At 41.5% G+C, this 23,727-nt stretch overlaps 3 protein-coding genes and 1 pseudogene across 13 annotated transcripts in view; 2 read left to right on the top strand and 2 right to left on the bottom strand.

Annotated features, from left to right (window-relative positions):
• Positions 1–2,998, top strand: part of LOC136432581 (forkhead box protein N3-like) — a 28,126-nt gene extending 25,128 nt beyond the window's left edge. For all 10 annotated transcript variants that reach the window (XM_066423974.1, XM_066423970.1, XM_066423975.1 and 7 more), the window contains one exon: positions 218–2,998. In XM_066423974.1, the coding sequence (XP_066280071.1) occupies positions 218–767 (550 nt within the window). In that variant the 3' untranslated portion in view covers positions 768–2,998. The remainder of the gene's footprint in view (positions 1–217) is intronic.
• Positions 2,999–3,812: 814 nt separating this feature from the next.
• LOC136432583 (transmembrane protein 223-like) lies at positions 3,813–6,268 on the bottom strand. Its single transcript, XM_066423977.1, has 3 exons — positions 6,180–6,268; positions 5,185–5,706; positions 3,813–4,929 (listed from the first exon to the last, which is right to left on the bottom strand). The coding sequence occupies exons 2-3, from the start codon at positions 5,654–5,656 to the stop codon at positions 4,631–4,633; spliced, it is 771 nt and encodes a 256-aa protein (XP_066280074.1). The 5' UTR covers positions 5,657–5,706; positions 6,180–6,268; the 3' UTR covers positions 3,813–4,630.
• Positions 6,269–6,465: 197 nt separating this feature from the next.
• LOC136432579 (protein phosphatase 1 regulatory subunit 21-like) lies at positions 6,466–21,681 on the top strand. 2 transcript variants are annotated; one of them, XM_066423964.1, is made up of 25 exons: positions 6,466–6,624; positions 7,161–7,229; positions 7,688–7,831; positions 7,978–8,013; positions 8,398–8,499; positions 8,663–8,827; positions 9,884–9,942; positions 10,499–10,593; positions 11,138–11,190; positions 11,494–11,646; positions 12,358–12,459; positions 12,748–12,836; positions 13,216–13,352; positions 13,489–13,581; positions 13,794–13,855; positions 16,537–16,602; positions 16,768–16,929; positions 17,274–17,366; positions 17,826–17,927; positions 18,535–18,672; positions 18,884–18,916; positions 19,144–19,260; positions 19,682–19,780; positions 20,286–20,414; positions 20,985–21,681. In XM_066423964.1, exons 1-25 carry the CDS (start codon positions 6,568–6,570, stop codon positions 21,009–21,011), a joined length of 2,382 nt encoding a protein of 793 aa, XP_066280061.1. In that variant the 5' UTR covers positions 6,466–6,567; the 3' UTR covers positions 21,012–21,681. The 2 variants fall into 2 exon arrangements, with proteins under 2 accessions (XP_066280061.1, XP_066280062.1); XM_066423965.1 differs by lacking the exon at positions 7,978–8,013.
• Positions 21,080–23,461, bottom strand: LOC136432580 (serum paraoxonase/arylesterase 1 pseudogene; annotated as a pseudogene).
• Between the last annotated feature and the right edge of the window lie 266 nt (positions 23,462–23,727).

Here is a 23,727-nt window from a genome sequence, read left to right as displayed (position 1 = left end):
ATAGCTCACGTGTGCATATCCTGTGTGGCGTGATGTGTCGTGAGGGTTGGAGAGTGTAGACGTTTCCGTCTTGTACCTGTGCTCTTCCCATCCCACTTCTGCTCAACGTGCTCTGGTCACGTGCAAACCCCTCACTCCTAGAGACTGTTAGTTGGAGTGTAGTGCAGCTCTCCCTGTTCTTGAAAGTAACCTTGTTTTTTTCCTCTGGTCTTTACAGACACAGGCATCGGCACAGGAGGAGGAGAAGTCCCCTGGGGGACCCCATCGTCAGTAAAAGCCCCAGCGAGGACCACAACTACAGTTGCAACTCTTCCCGGGGCTCCAACTCCTGTTCCCGCTCAGGCAGCACCTCACCTACCTCCTCCATCGACGGACCGTACGAGTACGGGAACGCCAGCGATAGCGATAGTTACCATAGTGACGAGAGTAGTGATTATGATGACGACGAGATGGAGCACGATGGAAGGGTTCTGCGGAAGAGCCTGGGCGACAGCGGTTTCCTCGGAGACGAGTACGGCAAGAAGGAGCCCGGCGGCGAGCTCCTTCCCAAGAAGCGCCCCCATGAGCTGAACTTGGAGGATGAGGATGATCTGAAACTTGTGCAGGGAGCAGACGCTCTGCTGAACCTGGCGGGCATCAAGACTGCCTCCATCATCCCCCTACGAACAATCAGCCCCATGGGCAGTGAGAACAGCATGTCCCCCAAGCCTGCAGAGGAACCCAATCAGCAATCCTCCAATGCTCCCACTCAAGCAAAGATCAGCTGAAGACAATGATGATCCCGGTGCATCAGAGCTGTAGCTGGTACCTGTACAGAAGACTGTAGAAAAGACATTTTAAGAAATTGTGTGCAAGAGCGTGCCGCCCTCGGGGCCGGCATTTAAGATGAAATTGGTTTTACTGCCATGACAAAAGTTGGGGAGGTTTAAGAACAGCAAGATTGGCTGAAGGCCAAAGAGGTGTTCTGTTAAGTGTCATGAGCACTTCTGCATCAGAGCTGAGTGCAATGCAGTATCCTATATGTTATACTATGAGCCATATAAACCAGGGTTGTGGTTGCACTTTGCTCTTCAACGGTAGTAAGTGCTGAACCGAGGGGCCAAAAGAATCAACCTCTAGCAGCCATAAGACGGGCAGGATTGGGACTAGTTCGGCATCGCTTGGGTCTATTTTACTGGCATGGCAAAACCAACAGAGCTTCCATTTGTCGTCCAATGTCTTGGCTTGGACACAGGAGTCACCCAGTAAGGAGAAAGTGTCAAACTTTTAAGGTTGGGTCTTTCAGATTGTTAAGTTCAGGGACAGAGAACTATGTCGTACATACAGTCTAGGAAAAAAATAAGCATCTATTCTTGAATATAGACTTGGCAGATTATTTTTCTTGTTCTTAATGTAACATAACTCCCATCAAAGCATGGGAGACAAATCTCTTAAGTTATATGAGATTAGTCAAGAACACATGGTAACAGTAGAATAAGTAGGGAATATGTTCAAGTTATTTTATATCTTGGTTCTGAGGTTATGATAATAGGCTACCATAATGTAGATGACTCTAATTTTGTACATTCAGCTGGGTATAAGGGTCACGTCTTGTACCTCATACTGTAATGATGCATTATGGCAATATTATTTTCATAAAAAAGACTGTATGATACCAGTGCTATCATCAACAAAGCAAGATGTAGAAATCAAAGCAAAAATGCAAAACATTGAATGAGATTAGATTCCAGGCTGTCCTAAAGGGCAGGACCTGTTGAGGATCACCACAACGATGATCCAGCAAAATAATTTATTTTAGCTGTTAGGCAAACCAAGTCACGTGACTTGGGCTCATCATGTTCTTTCTGGATCACGTGACTAACAAAGCAAGGGACTCGCAGGGGAGGGGAGATTGTGTGTCAGTACAAAAGTTAATCTGATGTTGTATTTCAAGTTATTATGAAAAAGTAAACCTAGATCTTTGCAGACTAGGAATGTTGCATGTACCTCCTTGAGAGTATCGATGCTCTAAAGGGCTGATTTGAGATCATTTCAAACTGAAGTGAAAGCTGAGAAGCAGCAGTCAGGAATCCCGAGGTTACTACGTTGTGTTAAACCACAGACTCTGCCCCCTAGTTGGTCCCTTGGCTTGGGTTGCAGGGCAGTAGAACTTCAGTACGTTGCGGTGGGCTCGTGGAAGGTTGTGTTGTAATTGGCACAAATCTATATATGCAATTGATTAACCTAAACAAATGACTCTATCAAAATGTATGTCAAACATATTTTGATCTCATAGGTATGATAAAACCATGTTGATTGTGCAAAATATAAAACCATGTTGTTTGTTAACCTAGCTTGGTTGACATGACAGGTGCCATGCCATGTTTCAGTGAACCCGCGTGTCCTCCCCAACACACACTGAAGTTCTCTGCTGAACATTTTGTCTAAGATGAATGTTTTAAAGGTCCAGTTGGACCTGCTCTCCCTTATCACGAGGGTTATTTATTGAAAAAGTAGCTGTAAACGTGGCAAGTTCCAGAACCGCACTCGACGCAGCGTCTCTGTACATCTGCTACCCATGATTGTCCCCAAGGGCAGGAGAGATAGCAATGCTGTATGTTACATAGGAGGAAAACTGACAAGTTTTATCATCATTTTATAGCCTCATGCAGCACAATGAATTGTTTTTACATTTCATTTGTTTTAAACATGAAGTTTCCGACTAAGCACTCGAAACGCAATGAACTTCAATTGAATTTCAAATGTGAACAGAATTCTTGGTGTGACATTTTAAACTCCCTTGTCGACGCAATGTGAACAAGAGTGTTTTGTGATGAATTTTGTGGAGCAAAGAAAATTCTTATTTTTTCCACAGTGAGCGTCAGTGAAACAATGCTTCATCGTGGTGTCAGCAACTGATGGTTTTACTTGTGCAGTCCTGGGGCCTGGGCACTAAGTGCAAATAGTTATGCACTAGGAGCATACAGCGATGTATAAGGACAATAAAGGTTCTCTTCAACTAAGTATCTGTGATTTGTTTATTGTCCTTTCTTAAATCAGTGCAGTCTAACAGTAGGTTATCTTGAGCTCTTTTTTCCCCCAGTGCACCAGTATGGTGTCCTGAAATGCTGAACAGCTGATCTTCTGATGACAAAGAAATTGTAACTGCCGGCCAAAACAGTTTCCATGGGCACTCTTGGCCGGCAGTTACAATTTTTTGCCACCACCCACTGGCCACCACCGTAAGACCTGCTTGGAGATTATGATTGACCTACAGAATTGTGACTGCTGTTTACAATTTGCCCCCTCCCCCAAAGGAGCCGATTTTATTGACCCATTTTACTACTCTTCAAGCAGAGGAATGGGTCTTGCTGGTTTTTGTTGTGACAAAGAAAACAAGACAAAATAGGAAGCCCGACAAAAACCAGTTGGACCCATTCCTCTGCTTGGAGAGTATCGTTTTACTAGCTATTTGAAAGCCTAACCATGAGCAAAATGACAGCAGACTGTCCACTTTAGACTGCCCTTATCAGCTGCCTAAGTTTTGCCTAACCCTACAACCAATAATAATTTGGTACAAAATGCCTACTTCAGCAGGGTGGTGTGGCACATGGTTGGAAAGCACCATCTAGCAGTTTGTAAGAGCACTTCAGCTGTACATTTTTGATGATCCTCTTTCCCAGACATAGGTATCCAACATGTTGCCAGGTTGCATTACCTGATCGATCAAAGTTTTGATGATGTAAATGAAATTTAAGCTGGAACAATGAAATTGACAAGTGAAGACAAAGTTCAGTTGCTCTATGATAGAAGACCACAGCATTCTCTGAAGATCACATCCAAAATGTTTATTACAGTACATTATGATGGCATATCAAAGGCAAAAATTTTGCGGTCAACATTTGCCTACAAAATAAGGAAACTAACAGGTTCAAAAGCTTACAATACTATGCTATGCTAAATATACCACAAAATCAAGTTCTCACTTGTAATTTACGACTCAGATGTTAGAAAATCTAGGTCTGGCTACAGCTGTTGGATGTCACTTGCAACGCAAAACGCAAAGATGGGGAGGGGGAGCTTTAACTTTTCGTATGATGTCAGTAGCTTGCAGTCATCCTTTGGGAATGTGAAAAAGAACACTGCTCTGACTTCCAGTTTGATTTTTAAAGCCACACAGGAAGGCATGATTACTCTCCAACAAGAGTTTGTTGGGGAAAATTTGTCTTATCATATGCAATGTTTTTGTCCCCTCCTTGTTGGTGGGTGGACAAAAAACAAGGCATATGAAGGTCACAACTTTCCCCAACAACCTCTGCTTTGAGAGTAGGCATGATGGTATGGAAAGTTAATAATCCCCTCTCCAACCTTTGCATTTCGTTGCAAACAGATCGCCCAGGTGATGTCACGTTGCAGCGGCTAGTCCTAGGAGGCCGCCTATGGTGTGATTTTATAATGGCTACAGGAGTTGTAGATCAAAGACTTGTGCAATACGGTTGGGAACTAGTACTTGACTTTTTGGTATAATTAGCATAGTATAGGCTTTTGGACCTAATCTTTTAGTTTACTTAAATTGACAATCTTGTCATCCTTGATCCAATTTTAGGCTCATGCCATCTGAAGGGTACTGTTTGTCTGGACTTCAATACACTTAGTCCTCAAAAGTCCTACTGACACCAATAGTAAAGTCAAACAGGCGGGTGTTGCTGATCTTTCCCTGCTTGTCCAGCACATAGAAGAAGCGATGACCCTTGACCTTGACTGGAATCTGTGAGGGGGTCCCTCCTCTACCTAGTGCAGCTGACACGTGAGCCAGCGGGACCGTGAAGCCTCGTGTCATACCGAAGGGCGCGTAGGTCAGGAATCGAACATTCTGGCCTCCCCGTTGTAGAACAACCCGGTTGACAGCTCTCAATGGGAATAGGAAGCACAGGAAAGTGATTGCTGATCCTGGGGAAGAAAAAGGAATTTTTTAAACATTTTGTAACAACAGGGTGCGAAATACAATTATGCAAGTTGCAAGCAATTTTAAGATTTGCAAGTAAAAATGATATGAACTTGCAATTTTGCAAGTTGAAAATACTGGTGGATTCGTGGGAGCACTGTGAAACAAAATTGCAAGTGCTAACTACTAAAAAAGTTCTCAAAAAAACAAACATTCTAACATGTTTTGATATTGCTACTAAAAGTAAAGTGGTGACATACCTGCTACAAGACAAACACCAATGATGCCATTCCTCCACTTATTGCCTGTGACGTATCCAGACATATTCTCCAGTCGGCGGCGGATAAATGTGTCCTTCTGTACCCCCTCCTTTGCTGCGTCCTTCTGTCTGCCCTCAGGTGTTTCTTGTCTCCAGGTGGTATATGTCAGGTGTGCCAGGTACACCCAGAACACCACCTGGGCAATTCCAAATATGCCCAATCGACGATAGTAGTTCGCCTGCTCATAGTGGTATAATGTCACATCTTTTGAAATGTTGGTATCTGTCTGGTACTGTCTTAGTGAGTTACAGTGACTCTTGTGAGACAACCATGAAGAAACTGTCCTTTGGTTACACTGCAGTGTTGTTGAGTGTTTCCATCTACAAAAGTGGGTTCGAAACATCTCACTGCTTGCTATTCGCTTCACCAGAAAACCTCTGGACAACAAAGGTGTGAGCAGTCTGACAGCCATCTTCTCGGAGGTGATATTTTAATTTGTTAGTTGTGATGGAGGTCAGCAGTCTGAAATGGACAAAAGCATTATTGTTACTCTTTCACCTCAATTTGTCTACAAGCCAAGCACAATCTTGTCAAACTTTACATTCAGCTAAAATATTATGACACTTTTGCAATCTCAAAAAACATTGAGGGACACTGCCTGAGAAAAAATCATCAAGGGTTAAATCGCTATCAAAGTTCTGATCATGGTCATTGTCTTTCGTTTGCCACACTGCAATAGCCTAGCTCACTAGAATATTGAAGATAATTTGCAACATTCATGACAGTGTTAGTTTTAGGCTGCCAATACAGTGTAACGTTAGCCTGTAGAGTAACAATACGTTTGATCAAATATGCTGCAAAGTACAGCGCTATGCACCGTTCTGGGGAGTTTTAACAAACCCCAACTAGGACATAAGAGCCAGCCTATCGAGAAAATTCTTGGAAATGTACAAATAGACCAACAATATACAAAACAGAAAACAAAACCGGCTAACCTCACATGGGCGCAGCCATTTTACCTTCCCACAGTGCACCGAGTGACCCGCCCACTTTCACGGGATCGCCGTGGGTCAGTCCATTAACCTGAAAACCAAGGGGATCTAGCTTCTAATATTAAAGCTCAAAAGTCAACCAAATATAATCAAAATATCAAAAATATAGGACCAATATTTGTAAAATTGTGAATTAATGCTAAATTCCACGAGTTGATTTATATTTTGCTCAAAACAATGGTTGTGTCTCAACCAAGAGAATGAAACAAATCCCCTCTCGGAAGTAGACTCTTCCAAGATGGCTACCGGCAATGAAAGAAAAATCGCACAACAATAAAAACTTTTGATTTTAACAAATTGGGACCGCCAGCTGGACCAAGGAGAGTCCGAAATGGCGTCGGGGGATATCCAGAACAAGTACCAGCGGCTGGCGCAGGAGTATGCAAAGGTACGGTCATGTTTTATTATCTGTGAGACGACACTACCTGGACAGGAAGGACACCTGCTCCCTCCTCTTTGACAAATGACATTAGTGCTGCTACGTTGACAGTAGTTGCTTGGATTTGAACAATGGCATAAGTGTTAATTTGTGTTGAATATCAAATGACGGCCGTTTGTGTAATATGCCGACAAATCTGTACAATTATCAGAAGTTATATATAACAGTATTGCAGCAACAGTATTAAACAAACCAATTTTTTTTTTCTGTACCATGTAAACTATTTCCCCCTCCATATAAGTTTATGATTTTGCCACGATCTGTGAACACTGCTTTCGTGTAGTAGTCCCATATTCACATATTCTAGATAATCATGTATTATTTGCCTCGTCATCACCTTGAAGAGGAAGCCACCCCATGCAGATGTTAGTATTCACTTATATCTGACTAAGAATTCGACCAACAGATTTGCAGATAAAAATGATAAGATTCAGCTGCACCGTACCATGCATACATGTATAAACTGCCAATTTCTCACGTTACAGATGAAGTCCCAGCATTCTGTGCTGAAGAAGGCTGTCATCGATGAGCAATCTAAAGTAGCAGAACTTACGGTAATTTGACTGATTTCATTGAGGTTAATGTGTAAGAAATTTTTCTAGTGAAAATAACATTTAGAAAGAACTGCCTGTAGATTTACTGATTTGTAGATAGTAGATTTGCTGAAATATTACACGCAAAGGAAAAGAGTAAAGACTGGTTGAATTTCAAATAGAATGCTGTACAATCTTTTCAACTTATTGACTTCTGTAGTAGTATACATAGTATGTTTGATTATACTGCTGCTGGGGTCCCTGACACACGAGTGGGCAGCTGTCAGCTAGTGCAGCATGCATAAAGAGTGGATACTGTGCAAAGATATGATTTGTCCAACTGAGGCCTCCATGCTATGTACCCCATTCTCCCCGTCAGAAATTATGGTTATAACTACATGATGAAATGAAGGACTAGCAAAACTGAAAAGAATGTATATTTGTAATGTTGCACATTTACTAATCATGACTGTCTGCAGGAGTCCACGAAGCTGAAGGACCTGTCAATCAGGAAGTTTGAGCAGGAGATTGACAGCCTGACGTTCCGTAACCAGCAGCTGGCCAAACGGGTCACCGTGTTACAGGACGAACTAGACTCTGCATCAGTCAAGAAAAAGAACAAGGTGACCACTTTATAGACTACTGCCATGACTTTGTGGTATTAGAGCGTTTTTATGTGACGTTCACGCTGTGTCTGCAATTATGTTCAATTTCTGTTATGAAATTATAAGCTAGTAACGCTAGCACATGTACCCATGGTTTCTTCCAGTTCTTCGCTCCACTGCGATCAACGACCGACTGGTCGGTATGTTTGTCAGGTTGTCTTCTACATCATTCACAATCTCACCCTCATGGCTTGTTCTGTCCTCTAACAGGTTATGTTGCAGGGCTGCTTATGTGAGGGTCTATTTTCATAGCTGGTGATGGGTTGGAATCTTGATACATTGTATATAATTTTGTGCTATGCCAAGCTTTGCCTTGACCCTCTTTGGTGGATGGTGGAAACTGGCTGCTTGAAATACATTACCATAGCTTTGTTTCATTTTCCTAGAAAGAAAGTGGTGATGATTTTCTCTCTATTGTCTCATGATATTGAAACACAAGGTTATATGAATGGTATTGGTATGTATATCTAAGTATTTCAAAGTTTGTTTGTTTTCTAATTTCAAGTTTTTCTTTTTCCTGATAGATGAAAGGACCAGTTGAGCCCGCCCCCGTGGTGGCAGATCCCAGTGTGTTTGGGGAGGACTTACAGAAGAAGATCCAGGAAAATGAAAGACTTCACATGCAGGTTGGTGCTGAAGCATTCATAAATGGGGACATTTTGATAAAGTACATTTTTGTCTGATTTTATAAAGATGACCAGTGCAGGTTTGGTGCAGGTGGATACAAGAATGTATGATGATCAAGAACACCTGCACAGCTCCAACTTCCCCTGCCTGCCTCCCTTCCAGGTGCACCAGGAGACGGAGGAGCACCGGCAGGTGGTGGCCAGCCTGCAGGTTCGGCTGGAGCAGCTGGAGAAGGAAGCCGGGCAGCACCAGTCGGTGCTGGACTCCATCCACCAGAACCACAAGGCCTTAGTGGACAAGCTGCAGCAGGAAAAAGCCATGTTGGAGGTGAGATCATCTTAAAAAAGTTTTGCTCCAGAAATAAATGCTGAAAAAGGCCTTAATTAGGTAGACGTCCCCAACTTTAGATTTTTTCTGTTTCACTCATTGCTTAGGAGCCCATCTTGTTAATTTTCATTGTTGAATATGTCATTTCAAGCTTTCATAAATACATTTTCATCAATTTCATGCCGTGAAGTTAAGATTTTTTTATGGTGAAATTTTTGTCCGTCACAAGAAGCAAATTTCCATACCGGCCTTGATGTCCTAAAATAATGACTTAAGAAATAGCAGAAGGAATAGCAAACTTGGTGAATTGGTGTGTGCTGGTTGTTTTATTTTTCTAGAAAAGAAAGTAACTGTTCTTGATGTCTTTTTTTATTTGGTTATTGAAAGTTATGTTAACAGTGATAACCTCATCAGCAGCCTTAGGCATACCTAATATGTTGGGAAATTGGGAAACACCACTTTAGTTTGCCCCTCCCTTACAAGTTACATATACTCAGCTTTTATTATGATTCAAATTATTTAATTTTTAACAGTCCACCATATTTTCTTCTCAATAAAGTGCTTCTCACCCTGTTGGGAGGGTTTTACGATCACTGGTAACTTAAGGAACAGATTACAAATTGATATTTCATTAATTTTGATAACAATCCATATTTTGGCATATGCTCAACATTATTTGGGAGATTGGAGGACCGATGCTCTGTTTTGTCCTACATAATGACTTTCTTCGGTAAGATTTTGATACAGTACATCAAACTAAGGAACAATTATTTGCTGTGTTAAACTTTTATCTTTTGTTCGACATCTTTCTTATTTTTGTACAATGAATTATAAAAACTATACTTACCCATAAACAATCCCAAGTTATAGCACATACAATGTATATGTAAGTTAATCAAGTGTCATTTAAGGTGACTTGTCCATAAAAACAAATAATGATAGCACTTATAGCTTGCTTAGGAGTTATAATGCGAACATGTATCATTTTGTTTTATAGTTATATTACCTGTACTATGTTGTTGTTTGCTAATTTGCTATGACCACTCCCACCATCAGGTGAAATTACAGAAACAAGAAACAGATGTGAGGGATTCCAAGAGGATAGCTGACCATTGGTAAGTGACGGAGTATGCAGCCTTTTTTTTGCACTAAACTCCCGTTGATTGTTTGATTACAAAGAAGGAAATACCCTACGCATAGGGTTGTGAACTTAGATGTACAGTTATCTGAGGACAATGTTTCAGTAGGTCAAATCACAGGTGTACAATGATAGAATCTACATGGTCCCATAACAGTTGTTGGCATGTCTCGGCAAGGCTTGTGTCATTGTCTAAGGTTAGTGACTGTTAGCATTTATCGTTAATCCCTTTTTACCTCTGTGAAAGTATTGTTTTTGAGCTGTGTGTTTCTTTGTCCTGGTGTGTGTCCGTAGTTATTTGAACATTGTAGAGTGACAGGATAAGAGGTAGTAGATGGTGTCACTGGAGACTAGCAGGATTGGAAGGTAGTTGTTTGGCCCAGGTTCAAAGTTTGTCATGTATGCTTGCAGGAAAATGCATAGACAGAATTAGCTAGAAATTCACAATAACGAATCAAACAAGAAATTCTCACAAATATTTTACAAAGGTATGAGATCCTCTATTTTTTGTTCTCTTCTGTGTCTTCATCCAGTCAACAACAGCTGAAGAGAGTCCACGCTGACCTCAGTTACAGGCTGGATGATTCAACTAAAGTCATCCAGGAGAAAGTTATCTTTAACGACACCAGTAAGTGGAGAAAGTTTCATGTCTAAATCAATGTTTACCTTCTTGAATATGTAGGTATTGTTTTTGGTGCCTCTGATTGTTTGTGTTGCTGTGTGTGGAAGTTCCTTCCTGCTTGGCTGGACTCAAGGTTGGCCCGGTGGCAGAAAATCGTGTAACTGTTGACTTTTGAGACTTAGCAGGATGGGAACGCTAGTTTGGCCCGGGTCCAAAGTTATGGCTCTGTTCCCAAGTCCTGCAAGAAGGCAGAGAAATGCATTGACAGAAATAGCAAGAAATGATGAGTAAAACAAGAAATTCACAATATTCTAAATATTTCATGGAGAAATGAGGTCTTTTCTTTCTTGTCTTTTAATTTTTAATCATGCACTTTGTTTTAACATTTACTTACACAAGAGCCACAAATAGTCTAGCAGCTACCTAGTATGTATATATTGTTACGGAAATATCTCCAGTACCTGGTTAACAGTATTCTCTACTTACCACTACATTGACATCTTGCAAATGCACTTTTTGAAATGTCAATTCCAATGTTTTTTTCTTTCAGAATATCAAGAACTAAATGTACTGAATGTGCCAACTCATGACAGAAAACACCAGGTACGATTTATATCTCCATCAGAAGGCATATTCTAGTTTAGGATATTATCATATCTGTTGTGATTCTATAGTTATAGCTATTTGTTCCCATTCGTCTGTCTCTACATAGTAGGACTTAGCCACTATTCCGAAGGGGACTGGCCGTTCGAACATGGAAAGACTGATCCTGTTCTTTCCTTTGAATAAAGTCAGTTGTTTTACGTCATTCAGTAAGTTCTGTTTGTGTTGTTGAACCGTAACTGGAAATATAACATGAATGTTCCTAGGCTTTATCAGAGTAACATGTGAATCTCGTACTTCCAGGTGAAGGCTAAAGAGTTGATAGGCCAGGCGTTGGGGTACATTGCTGACCTGGTGTCTGGCATGTCTAACTACCTAACGTATGCAGAACAGAGGAGTCAGATCTTCCCAATGGACTCCACTACAGGAGAGCCTCTCAGTCCCATCAACAGGAGGGTTAGTCTGAAAATGGAAACATTCTTGGTTTCGCTATTTGATAAAATCAACATACATGTATAGATATAAGTGATGATATGATGACCAGGAACAGCTATTCTAATCATGCAATAGGAACATGCATGTTGAGGTGTTTTTGTTTGTTTTTTTGTTTTTTCTCCAATATAAGAAGTGTGTTTCCTTGAAAAATGATTTTAGAATGGTAATATTTGTATCATTTTAACAAAGACGTAATTTTCTGCTTTGCATAATCCAAACCAATATTTGATATTTTACGTTTGTACAATTCCTTGTAGCACCATTTTATGGGACTAGTTTTAGACATACTAGTGCCAATGAAAGTATGAAAAGGATTTTAGCAATTAATGCAATAGACTTTATAAATGACAATACAATTCAGAATCCCTGTCAGGGGCATCTGCAAAGCTGTATCATTTTTAAAGCTCAATTCATCAAGTAGCTAGAATTGGTCACATTGGTAACTGGGAGACCCTGGTACGAATTTGGGAAGGGTATCCTTGTTGGAGGTACACCGTCTTTCAGAAGAGACGTAAAATGGGGGTCCCGTGTTTGAGGAGGTGCCTTGAGCAAGTTACAACAGCGTCATTACTCCGATCGGTACCTACTGGCTGTGATGATACAACACGGTAGATTGAATACTTGTGTTGCACAAAATTAGACATTTGTAGCCTTTCTAACCATACCTTCCAGCTGTGCCAATATCTGCACGAGAACGCAGCTCATCTAAGACCAATAGAACAGTCCTTCCGCTCATTCCATGAGGGTCTGAAGGAGGATGCTCTGACCACATTGGTAAGACCGTTACATGAGTCTTCTTCCTTGCGTCTGTTATTGTTGCATGTGGAACTGTTTTTTTGCTCTGTCAAATATACTCTATTTCATATGCTTCATAGTTATTATTTTTGTAACTATTACAGAAAGACAGCCATACCTTAGACTTTTTAAACAAAGTAGAATAATACAACTGTTGAGGTTTGTAGGAGAAATGTGTGAGATCAGTCAATACTATTCATGTATAAGCTCTTGCAAATACTGTTCAATCATAGGTCCTTTCATGATATGTTTTGCTCTGTTTGCTAGGAAACTGCAACAGGGATCCAGGATTTTTCAGAGAAGTTCCACTCATATGTTGCCTACATGGAGAAACTTCTGCCATACCAGCTTAGAAGGTATCCCATCATAATACCGATATTATTGTTGAATATTTTTTGACATAGCAAAAACTTGAATAAGATTGTGCCTTTTCAGTACCTCCCACAAAGAGATTTTTCTTGATTTACTGTTCACCATGTCCTTGTGAAAGTTGTGTCTAATGCTAATCTAATCAATGCTTAGTGAACATGTTAATGCTGCTGTAGTGCGGCATTAGTGCCAACTGCCATGGCGATTTCACAGTTATCATAGCTGTCCACGTTTCATTATGCCTATTAGCAGCAATACATTCAATGCCATTCATCAGTTATAAGATATAAGATGACAACAAGCTAACAGCAAAATGGACATGACATTCTACATACATGCGATCATGTTTTTGTTTCCCCTGTGTAGTTTGGAGGAGGAGTGTGCTGTGTCCACCTGCTCAGCCACACTGGAGGCACGGAACATGGAGCTTCACGCCTCCCTCCCAAAACTCACCGCCACCCTGTCCAAACTGGACAACTACCTTTCACTCATTGCTGCCGCAAGTAGGTGTCATCCAACTGATTCCAAGTCTCCTTGTTTTATGCCCTGCTATGAAGCCATCTTTGATTTTAAAAACTATACGTACTTTTGTATAAGAATATATGGTCATGACTGACAATGTTTTCTCCACCTGCACAGGTAAGTCATCCAGGGAACACCCACGGACCAATCAGGCGGCTTTCTTCACTCAGATGGCCGGGGGACTAAACCAGCTTCATGAGGTGTTAAAAGGTGGGTTTGTCTTAACCTTCAGCACACAGAAGTAGCCGTTTGGCACCCAATTCCCTATTGGTTACAGAGTTAGGCAGCTGGGAGAAGGTTAATACTAATGTCAAGGGAACATACATAGACAACTTCAGGAGCGTATCAGGATACAGATACTGCCTTGGTACTTCAGACCTTTTGACATGAATGTTTCTTTTTGGCCCCATGTTGTTCTACAGAGATCTCAAAGCATTACAACACCAAGGTGTCCCTGGAGCACCAACTTCCCACAGCAACACAGGTCAGAACCTCTTTGTTCAGTCTTGACTTCTTTGAACAATCAAACTGAAAAATTATCATATACTCCATATACTGTAAGTCTACTTAGATCCGCGGGGCCTAAAATCCGCGGTTTCGGGCAAGTGGAGAATCCGCGGTGGTTCTAAATTCGCGCTGGGCGATGAGTAGAAAAAAATAACTGAATACTGCCATCAGAAAATGTTTGGTTAATTTTTAAAAATCAAAAATGTTACGAAGGTCGCCACAAAATTGCTTCAAAATCGTCAGAAAATGCGGTCCACGCCAAAACTGTGACGGGGAATTCCCGCCTTGTGATCACGTGAAATCTTGCAGTCAACCAATCAGAGCAAAGTTTTTCTGACTCAAACCAATCAGCGCTCAGAACAGGCGGTAAACAAGAGTAAACAAAGATGGCGGCCCAGCCCGGCCTGATACGCGCCGTTTTGAGTATCAAGACATGGTCACGGAAAAAAATCAATAGTGCAGTCAAAATAGGTCAGATCAAGCATATAAAGGTGTCTCCGTTATGGTGACAAGTTGACTAATCTTCTACAGTGCATCGGAGGAATCAGACATTTGTGAGAAATGAGATTTTTCGAGTCAAAGTTGACCAATTTTCCACCGGATTTTCTATGGTTTCGCCATAGTTTTCAACCCCAAATACGCACCAAATGGGGGTTTCGCGGCACCCGGTTACGGGATCGCTGTCTTATCCGATATATGCAAATATAACTACTTGAAAAGCTGCACATTTATTGAGCAACATTCTCAGAAGGGGGCAGCTATATATATACGGAGAGTGCTGCAGAATGGAGGAATAAGCTGGAGGCAGAGGGAGAAAGCTGCAGAATGAAGGAAAGACCTGTAGATTTTGGGAGAATCATGGAGAAAAAATGAAGAAAGCTTGAGACAGACGGAGAACGCTGCAGAATGAAGAAAAAGCTCTCTCCGCCTGTCTCCAGTATCTATCATTCTCTAGCTCTGCGATTTTCCTAAAATCTACAGGTTTTTCCTTCACTCCTACCTTCTCCATGGTTCCATCTATCATTCTCCAGTATTCTCCCCAAAACTACAGGTTTATCCTTCATTCTTCAGCTTTCTCCATGGTTCGCTATCATGCATCCTCCAGTATTCTCCCAAATTCTATAGCTTTGTCCATCATTCTCCAGCTTTCTCCATCTGTTTCCAGCTTTCTCCATGCGTCTTTCATTCTCCAGTCTTCTCCCCAAATCTACAGGTTTTTCCTTCATATATCTGCAGCACTCTCCGTATATCTACAGCTGCCCCCTTGTGAGAATGTTGCTCAATTAATGTGAAGACATTTGCAGCTTTTTAAGTAGTTATATTTGTATATATCGGATAAGACAGTGGTCCCGTAACCCTATAACGGGTGCCGCGAAACCCCCATAAAGTGCGTATTTGGGGTTGAAACAATGGCGAAACCAGCGAAAAATAGGTCAAGTTTGACTCGAAAAATCTCGTTTCTCACAAAAGTCTGATTCCTCTGAAGCACTGTAGGAGATTGGTGAACTTGTCACAGTATCAGAGTCACATTTGTATGCCTGATCTGACCTATTTTGACTGCCCTATTAACTTTTTCCGTGACCTTGTCTTGATACTCAAAACGGCGCGTATCAGGCCCTTGCCGCTAGCGCGCTGTATTTTGAAGTAAAATCACAGCGTAAACACGACTCATCTACCCTACCTAAGCAGAATTTCCACGGGAAGAAATTAAAGGGATAGATTCTCCAGCGAATACGACCACAAATGGCGGCGAATGGCGGCAAATCACAGCGTAGGGACTCAAATGCTCGGGCGAAAATCTTTTTTTTTTTTACGTATTCTTGCTGGCTTTCTTGAAAAACAGGTTTTTAATGGGATCAACATATGTCAAAGGCACCGATATCGATGGTTTGCAAGCATAACAATAGCAAGAAACAAAAGAGCGTGATTGTACGCCGGTAAACGGCGTCCCCACGCCCGTAACAACAATGCAAAGCCAAAAGTGTGGCGTGTATCTCCATAGTTATTTTCTGATTTCTCGGTAAATTACTCTATGTGTGTAGCGGTCGGGAGTAGCGACGCCGCTCGGCCAAACTCCTGCGAATCATATGTAATATCACTTGTTAACTCGTATGTACTGTGTAAAAGCTTGTCATGTTTTACACAATCGCGTGCATTGTTTATGTGTCGCTTTTCCCTGAAGTCGAGCTCACTCGTATATGTGGGGAGGGGGGCAAAAGTACGATAAACATATCCGCGGGGAAATTGATTCGCGGCGCAGAGGTCGCCGCGGATCCCGCGGATCTAATTATACCGCGGATCTAAGTAGACTTACAGTATTGTTAACGGTGCCATTGATGTTTTAATACCTCAGAGAAAACAACACCAATTGATGCGTTATTTTAAGTATAAATGTATTTTACAGACATTCAACATTTTTTTTGGGGGGGGTACACAACCTTACTTCAATTCTCTATCAATGTTTTCGCAGATGATCTGCTATCTTCATGAGGGCAAAGTGAACTTTTTCCTCATTGTAATGTAATGAAAACAGCCAAAACGTCCATAGAAAAAAAACTTCTGTGCTTGCTAAAACTGTGTTCAACTGATTAACCAACCTGATGAGACAAATATTTTACAGACACCATGTACAGAAATTCTGTTTTGTTTTATCAACAGAAGCTGAAGACGACTGATGAGTGTGTGGTGTCATCTCTGGTGGCCCTGGTATCCTGTACAGGCAAGGTAGGTAACAGGTCTAAAAGGTGACTGGTGAAAAATGGAGATGTGATGATTTAGAACTGGTGCTGTTTTTATCTTTCCATGTTATGCTAGATGTAAGTGAGAAGCATTACAAACAGTACATAGTGTACAACACAATCTCTGTGTATCATCCCTCCTCCCCTCCAGTTCGCCCCCTTCTTCAGCAGTAACCTGGAGTTCTTCGTCAGCCGTGCGGGGTACCGTACGCGGGGCGTGAGCCTGTGTCGTGACACGGAGGGACCCGTGTCCTCCCCAGTGGTGACAGACCTGCGAGACAGAGCCACGTCTTATATCAGCAGGCTCAAGAGGGTGGGAATAAACTCTACTGGTTTTGATTTAGTTAAATGTTTTGTTTCAATCAAATCTTAAGCTGTGAACATCTCTGACTAATAGTTTTTACATGACTACAATGTACTTTCATGCTGATGAGAGCTTTCAGCTTATACCACACTTGTAGTCAGAAATTTAACATTTCCGAAGATTCTAAGTTGCTTCTGTTTTTCTACATGTGAACTGGCCAGTGTTCCATAGCTTGTAGTGTATAAATTGTTATATTGCTTCTTCAGATGGTCTAACAGCTCACGGTATATGAAGAAAAGTCTATGTTTGCCATATACTATGATACTGTTTAAAGGATGTCTCTTCCTCCACAGCCCTGTCCGGAGTCTGTTCCCTATAAGACGGCAGTGTTGAACAGGAGAACTCTGCTCAGTTCCACAGAGAGTAGGGAGGGGCTAGCACAACAGGTGAACTACACAACATCTTCCTTTGCTTTTGGGGATACTGCCTTGCAATAATCAATGGGGGTCGGCAGAGTATACGAAAGAATGTTCAAATTGTAATGATTGGAGGATTGGTCAATGACGATTTGTTGACTGCCCCCTTCAACATCTGTCAAATGGAATAGTCCAAATAGGTTAATTTGTACCAGCATGCCAATTTTGTTAAATGAATTCATCAAAGTTCTCTGTACAACATCATGACCAAAGGTGTTATATGTGTTGTTGGAGATTTTGCAGGGCAAGATACCGTAAATTTAGAACTTTTTCAAGTCTTTCTTTCATCGTGTTTGATACTCTGGCATTTTAACTGTGAAAAACTCGAGAACACATTAGATTTACAAAATGTCAACTGATTGAAGACATGCAGTTATTTTTACACAAGGAAATGCTATCTTGCTGACAGAGTGTTTTGATACATTCCAGCTGACGACTGCCCAGGAAAAGATCCGGGGTCTGGAGCAGGAGAAGGAACACTGGATGTTGGAGGCACAACTTTTGCAGGTCCGGCTGGAGAAGGAGACTAAGGTACTGTCATCATATGTCTTACTCTTAAGTTAAAGAGTTGAAGCATACACAAAGTTCAGCTTCCAGTACTCTCTATCATACCTCTTATCAGCTCTTTTCTACTTGATAGAAGAAGTATCAGACTCGATAAGGTTCTTGCAAAGTATGGGCGGTCTCTTCTCCTCTTGGCTTCTGGAGACCAAAGTTGCAGTTTACCAGCTGGTCCGCTATGCTTGACTTTAGTAGAAATGGGTTAAAGGCTATCATAAAGTTGCTTTTGGGTTTTGTAGTTCCACCAAGGTTTGTTGTATATAACACGTAGCATCTTGGTGCTGGTGCCAACCAATTTCCTCGCCTGCAGAGTATTCATGGACCACGACTGACATCCGTAAAGCAAAATTTTGAAAACAAAAGATTGAAATACTTTATTCTTTGTTTCTTTTCTGATGTTGGTTTTCCAGATTCCTTAGAATCTATGGCACTCCATGCCTGTCCAATTCAAACCAGCATATCGTGCCTTGAATCCAGGATCTGGTAACCAGGACTTTCTGTATTTGCAGTTGATATAGATTAAAAAAATGTGCTGTACTTGAAATGAAGACCAAAACGATTATTATTGCTCCATTAGCGAGTGTCTCAGCTGGAGGTAGACCTGAGGCAGTTGCAGGCAGGCCAGGTGCTGACACCAGCGCCCCCTGTGGAGGTCACACCAACTGCAGCTCCTGGAGACAGAAAGTCAGTCGGATCAGAGGTGGAGACTTCAATGGTGAGAGTTTTTACTTAACCTTTAATTCCTTGTCTTCCTTTCTTGTTAACAATGACTGACCCCATTTATCACTTATTTAAGTGGTTTTAGAAATGTTGATTCAACGGTTAGAAATCAAATGCATTCAAAATACAAATCATCATATAAAACAGTTCTCTCCATTAAAACTATCGAGTCCTTTGTTTATAACCAAACTATTGATTTCTTTCAGCTTGGGAAACTGGAAAGTTCTGCTGCAGACGAGGTGAGTCAAGGACTTTTTTTGTCGATTCAAAAGATTGGTGAACAAAAACTTTGGACTGCTTTGACACAGATGCAGTTTTAGCTCCAGTAATCTAAGGTTCTTTAGTAAGGTCAGCTAAACTTTCTCAAACCAATCTAACAACTGGGACATAACATTTTTATTGAGAACCTTAGTGAAGAAGCTGCCATATTCGCAGTCCTTACGATTGATGAACCTTTCTCTGTCAGAGTTCTGAGTCGGAGACCAGGGAACAGCTGATCAAAGCCCACTTCACCGGCAGGGTGACGGAGCTGACCTCACAGCTGCAGCTGGCGGACAGCAAGGCTGTCAACTTCAACTCAGAGGTCAGCATCTCTCCTGTGTACTGTTAGATCAGCTGTCTGTGTGTTGTGTTTATAATGTGGTTGTCAGACAAAATTTTATTGAATGGACATCTGTTCTGTAAATCACATGCCGCCACCTTGAAGTTAAAGTTCAGTGAAAATGTGCATTTTCCTTACACCGTGAAATTTTGCTACCGTGAAGATGAAGTGAATTACAGTACTTTCCCGAATATGCAAAAGGTGGTTGTGCAAGTAATTTTGTTTGAAATTATCTACCCAAAACATACGAATGTGCCATACTCTCATATCAAAAAAATATTTAAACAATACAAACTTTATGTTTGAACCAAGTCCCTCTACAAGTCAGTTTTCAATCCCTTATGTCTGTATGGGTTGTGCCAGAGTGTATACGTTAATAGAAGCCTGCCCTGCCCCCCCACAGTGCCGTGCCCTGCAGCAGAGACTTGGCCTGGCGGAGAAGGCCAAGGAGAAGTTCCAGGAAGAGCTGCAGACAGCCCAGCAGAAGATCGCACAGCTGCAGGTCTGTCTGAACCTCTCCATGTACACACACCAAACCAGTTCTTACTTCTGTACCGGTAGTTAACAGCCATTGGGAGGCACCGAAGGCTGTTCTATTTTATGTCAGTTGTCAATCCCTGTTTAAACTATTGTCTTTGTTGTTCAATGCAGTATTTTCATCAACATAATGATGGTTGGAATTTGAACCATTTGACCTAGCAACCATATTTGCGTGTGTAACCAACATACAATGCAATGGTATTCCAACATGGCACAAATGATGTCGTCCGTTTAAGTCTGTACATGTATTAGTTCTACATGTATTACACTCAGCAACCCCTCACACACAAACAGAATTTCCTGCTGTCGCCTCTGCCAGGTAATACCATGTTAACACTTTCCTGACTGGAGCCATGTCATACAATTGTGTTACTGACTTGTTACTCCAAAATGAGGTATTCATGTAATAGAGAAATTAAGTTAGACTCTCCTTGTCTTCCCTGACGACTGTTTGGTTGCCGTTGCAGGACGAGCTGACCACCACCACCAGTAACTATGAGAGCCAGCTGAGCATGATGAGTGAACACCTGTGCAGTATGAACGACAAGCTTACACAGCAGAGGGACGAGATCGATGCTCTCAAACTCAGCAACAAGGTGCTTTAAGTTTCATGGCATCTTGTACTCTATTGTGTACTACAGTACTTAAATGTCTACGAGGCAAAATTGACCACAAATTTTCTACCAAAATTATTTGCATATCATGCAAAGTAACAGTTACTCAAGCAACTGGATAAGATTTGGAAACGGTCAGATGTTTCATATTAGAACCCGTGCCAATCCCGATCTGCACGGCTTGGGAAATCAACACGCTAACCACTAGGCTAAATGGTCCGGACCAGTTAGACTGGTCAGTTAGTGGAGGTTGATCCCCACTGTTACACAGCATCTGCTGTCTTTAGTCAGAGACCAGTCACTGGCGAAAGACAGCGTCCTGAAACATCGGACCACTTCCAAATTTTATCCAGTGGCTTCAGTAACTGTCACTTTGCGTAACTTGTTACCTAGATGTCTAATCTTCATCAACATACTTTGCGTGTCATTAAGTCAATGTAGTTTGGGCATTTCATTAAGTCATACTTAGAGGAAGTTGTTGTAATGATAGTTGTTGACACTGCTAGAACCTTTAGGCTACGTTTAACAGAAGTTTGCTTTGTTATTTTACAGGGAAGCAAGAAAGGGAAAGGAAGATGAGAAGGAGAAACTACAGGAAGTAGTAGACTCTAAGCAACTTATCGATGATGGAAAAATGTATCCAGCTGTTGATAGCTTGATTTTTTATTGTTTCATACTACAGTCAAAACAAGTAGTGTATCTAGCTCTCTTGATATGTTCTTAATACAGGAGATAGAAAATGTCTATTCTAATCACTGAAAAAGGAAATTTCAAAGTCACTATTATAGTCATCTGTATCTTTCTGCATTTATAAGAAGCATCAGGCTCGAAATATCCATAGGCACAGACATGTAGCTATGCTATGTGGTAAGAAATATCCAGATGTCAAAATGTGTGCTTGGTCAGAAACAACAAGTTATGAACTGAAAATGATATGGACATTTGAGTCTCTAGCAATTTTATTATCAGTACAAAGAAATGCATTGCTTTGCAGGAAGTTAAGTTTGATATATGTTCAGAGTCATTTGACATCAAGTCACAGCATTATGGTAAAAGGAATATTATCTAATTCATCGATGATACTAGATAGAAAATACCAGAAAAGATCATCTGTGATATGTTCCAGTATTGTCTCTTCTCAAGGAAAAGTACTTGAATGTAATTTTAGGTTGGGTATTCATTGTATACAACAGTTGACACTGGAACAGTGGTATTTCAAGGATTACAATACAATATGAAAATTGTTCAAGATAGTTTGTTTTCATTGATCGTATAATTCTACTAAAATCTTGTACTAGTAAATCTAAAAGAGATAAGAAGATAAGTTTTAAATTAAATATCAATGACGTGCTGACGCTGTTATATCATTATTCCAAATAAGGAATGTACTTTTTCTGAAGTAAAGTATTCATTATTGTTGTGAATATAGTTTTATAGTAGCTTTGTCATTGACATAACATAATACATGTACAAATGGAACACAATTGCTCTAGAACCAGACCTTGGAACTGAAATCAATGGATATGTCACATTTCTGACATTTGCATTGACAGCAAATACAATCAGGGGAATCAACATTGCACTTGACTTGAAACAATTATTTTAAAATTGATTGCAACAAATTGTTCTTGGTGTAAAAAAAAATGGAGACAACTACTTCTAGAGAAATAAGAGCTTAAACGATTTGTAAAACTATGCAGGTTGTGGGTTCCACTCAGGGTTAACGTTACTAGTTGTACTCAGAGTCTCATGTTGACGATGCATTACAATCCACTTACATGGGGATTTCATACTCCATTAGCTTACACTACTTCATGGTAATCAACAACGCGTGATACGATAAATTCCTAACGTTACAGAGGTAGGTCAACTGTGCAAAGCATGAGCTTGTGGTTAATAGTGCCGATCAGTAGCTGCTTCTTGTGGTAACATCCTATACTGGACCCCCATAACCACCGACCGTCGTCAGAGTACATCTCGGTGACGCTGGGGTTCTCCCCCGCCGGGTCCTCTATCCGCAGCACCTGGGAGCCGCACGGGTGGGACGCGTCTCTCAGGTGTTCGGCAAGGTGAAACGCGCTGGGATGGGCTCCTACCCACAGATCACCAGAAACGGGATCCACAAATATCTTGTGAACACTTGAATGAAGTGAAATGTCCTGGATAAATGTCAACGTTTTGTCGGAATTTCTTCGATAAACGTTCACAACACCGTTTGCGAAGTCAGCCACATACACGAGCTTTCCCTCGGGGGATAAGCTGATACCGTTAGCGTATACAAGGCCGTCGGCCACGACGGTGGCCTCTCCGCCGCTGTAGTAGACAACGTTGGACCACGGGAGTAGAAACCACGTTTCTGCCATCCTGCTGAACAAACCGGTGCTATATTTGTCGTTAGAGGCGTAAAAACTCTCCGGTCCTGTAGCAAGGATGTCGTTGAGGCTGTACAAGAGTGGATGTGCAATAGACTTGATGTGATGCAGGCTGTTTGAGTCGGCGTCAAAGCGGAAGATTTCTACTCGTTCTTTGTGACCTTTGCCATGGTTCACGACAAAGAGCCGAACTTCTCCCGAGTCGTCTTCGTAAACGCTAAGACCGTGCGGCATGAAGTCTTCCTTGACGCTCTCTGGTACGATGTTGACTGTCTTAGCTCCCTCAGTGGCGTTCTGAAAGTCGAAAATGAGAATCCTCTGCTCAAATGATAAGTACACAGGATCGAGAATGAACCCAGCGGGCACCAGACCTGACGAGATGAACGCCAGGCCAGACGAGGTGAGCTCGATGTCTTCGGAACCCTGCTCCGCCCCCGGAACAAACCGACAGGTGCCCGGCACGTGGTTGTAAACATGCTTCAACATCCCCGTTGACACGAGCAGCTTTGCCACATGATTCAAAACCACAGCTAACGATGCAACCGCAAGTATGAGGATTACAGTCCTGGCCATGGTGGAATCAGCGTGGATGAAGAATAATTAAAGAGCCCGTTATGTAATGGACTGTACGATATTCAGCGTGGGGGAGGCTTGGTGCGTAAAATGGCCTAGTCCAAAAGTCGATCCTTGGTCAAACCAAGGACATAATGATAGAACAGCACCAAACAAGATACGTATTTTCCATAGGCCTCTCCTCAGGTATAAACATCATCGCATGACCCTTACGATTTTTTCATGGCCCTCCTCCTGTCTTGAAAAATAGTCAAGTCAAAACTTATTGCGTAACAGATACTATTGAATCATCCCTGTAAATTATCATATTAATGTAAGGCAAGGCGTTTTATGACTTTTATCATAACCTG

This window comes from Branchiostoma lanceolatum, chromosome 4 (genome assembly GCF_035083965.1).
Source record: "Branchiostoma lanceolatum isolate klBraLanc5 chromosome 4, klBraLanc5.hap2, whole genome shotgun sequence".
NCBI classification, from domain to species: Eukaryota; Metazoa; Chordata; class Leptocardii; order Amphioxiformes; family Branchiostomatidae; genus Branchiostoma; species Branchiostoma lanceolatum.
This window is presented reverse-complemented; position numbering and strand designations above follow the sequence as displayed.

Bases quoted from the DNA above. Each gene is read 5' to 3' on its own strand.
- LOC136432583 (XM_066423977.1), bottom strand. From the start codon at position 5,656: ATGGCTGTCAGACTGCTCACACCTTTGTTGTCCAGAGGTTTTCTGGTG. The intron at 4,930-5,184 runs GTATGTCACCAC...TTTCTTCCCCAG, and splicing joins TGGTGTTTGTCTTGTAGCAG to GATCAGCAATCACTTTCCTG.
- LOC136432579 (XM_066423964.1), top strand. From the start codon at position 6,568: ATGGCGTCGGGGGATATCCAGAACAAGTACCAGCGGCTGGCGCAGGAG. The intron at 12,460-12,747 runs GTAAGACCGTTA...TCTGTTTGCTAG, and splicing joins AGGATGCTCTGACCACATTG to GAAACTGCAACAGGGATCCA. The intron at 13,582-13,793 runs GTGGGTTTGTCT...GTTGTTCTACAG, and splicing joins GCTTCATGAGGTGTTAAAAG to AGATCTCAAAGCATTACAAC.